Source organism: Penaeus monodon, chromosome 15 (genome assembly GCF_015228065.2).
Source record: "Penaeus monodon isolate SGIC_2016 chromosome 15, NSTDA_Pmon_1, whole genome shotgun sequence".
Taxonomy (NCBI): domain Eukaryota; kingdom Metazoa; phylum Arthropoda; class Malacostraca; order Decapoda; family Penaeidae; genus Penaeus; species Penaeus monodon.
The window spans coordinates 31,680,656-31,681,984 of NC_051400.1; the positions used below are offsets into that span (position 1 = coordinate 31,680,656).

A 1,329-nucleotide genomic window follows, 5' to 3' on the forward strand; every position below is an offset into this window, starting at 1 on the left:
TAAACCTGAATTCAATTGTAACCACTTGAATACATATAATGATGACATTTATTATAAATTATGTCGAAAACAAAATATTCTTACCTTGTAGCAGGTGAGACAAACCCAATTCTCTGACAAGTCTTTGCACTCTTCACATGGACTGAATGCATCCAAGCTATTCTTTGGCACAGGCTTCACTGACTCTAAGTGAGGACACCATTGCAAGGGAACAACTGCATACATAGACTGTGGGTTACATGAAACTCAATTATTATAATATAACCTTAAACCACTTTTACAATTAACTTTCATGACTGTTATATACATGTTATATAATAAAAAACATATAAATACCATTCCTTCTCCTACTATTAATACTACTAAAAAAGAGCTAGATGAAAATATCTAACCTCTGATCCTGCAAGTTCCGTGAGTAAAAAAGTGTTCAGGCCTTCGGCTGAGGTGGCACAAGCGCCTCCTACAGCTCCATCCTCCTCTTCCATCTTCACATCAACAACTTCCATAGATTTGGCTCCTTCCCCTTCTTTGCCCAGACTCAGTTGGCTGAGGGTGCTCGTTAATTCATCAAGACCTAATTAGAAGAAAAGAGGGAAAAATATGAAAAAGAATAAAAAGGGGAAAAAAGGGAGGGGGGGAGCAATTTATATTGCAGTAACATATATGATAAAAGCTATCAGTCACTATGATCATATTTCTCAAAATATAAATCAGCTGACCCATGAATATGAAACTATTACCAGTTTTTCCATCTGGGGTATCTGGACTTTTATCAGCAAGATCGACAGATGGAGATTGTTTTGTGGTCTTTTTAGATTTCCGACTGCTAGGTGACATTCCTTTGCTCTGAATTAAAGTTTTGCATATATGATCATGAGTATTTCATTAGGTATTTGGACAGTTATTAAAGAGAATGAAAGTTAATAAACATATATCTCATAAATAGATATGCAGTATCCGTTGGCTATTTTGAGTTGGAGTGCTTACCTTCAAGTCCAATGCTGACCAGAACTTCTGATGTACAGACACAACATTGTTCAAAGACTCACAGGCACTGGGACATGCTGCAAGACCCTGACTGAGAGGGATGAGAGGATCCCCTAAAAGAGCCTTTGCACACATGGTCATACAGTAACTGATTGTGTTCAAGTTGTATCCGCCTTCTAGAGCAACAATAACTCGACCGCCAGCAAGGCAGGACAGCAGTTTTGTCATGTGGCCATAGCATTCGGGGGAAACTTTGCAGCCTGGAAGGAATGACAAAACTCAGCTTTGGACTAAAAACAACAGAGAAGTCCCTGATAACAAATGAATACTTGGAGACATTAG

At 38.3% G+C, this 1,329-nt stretch overlaps 1 protein-coding gene across 1 annotated transcript in view; it reads right to left on the minus strand.

The window, feature by feature from the left end:
* The window catches only part of LOC119581948 (histone deacetylase 6-like), a 29,776-nt gene that overhangs the window by 2,247 nt on the left and 26,200 nt on the right, over positions 1-1,329 (minus strand). Inside the window, exons 20-23 of the mRNA XM_037930127.1 lie at positions 988-1,247; positions 741-846; positions 393-574; positions 85-228 (exon numbers count right to left, since the gene is read on the minus strand). Coding sequence (XP_037786055.1) covers positions 85-228; positions 393-574; positions 741-846; positions 988-1,247 — 692 coding nt within the window. The remainder of the gene's footprint in view (positions 1-84; positions 229-392; positions 575-740; positions 847-987; positions 1,248-1,329) is intronic.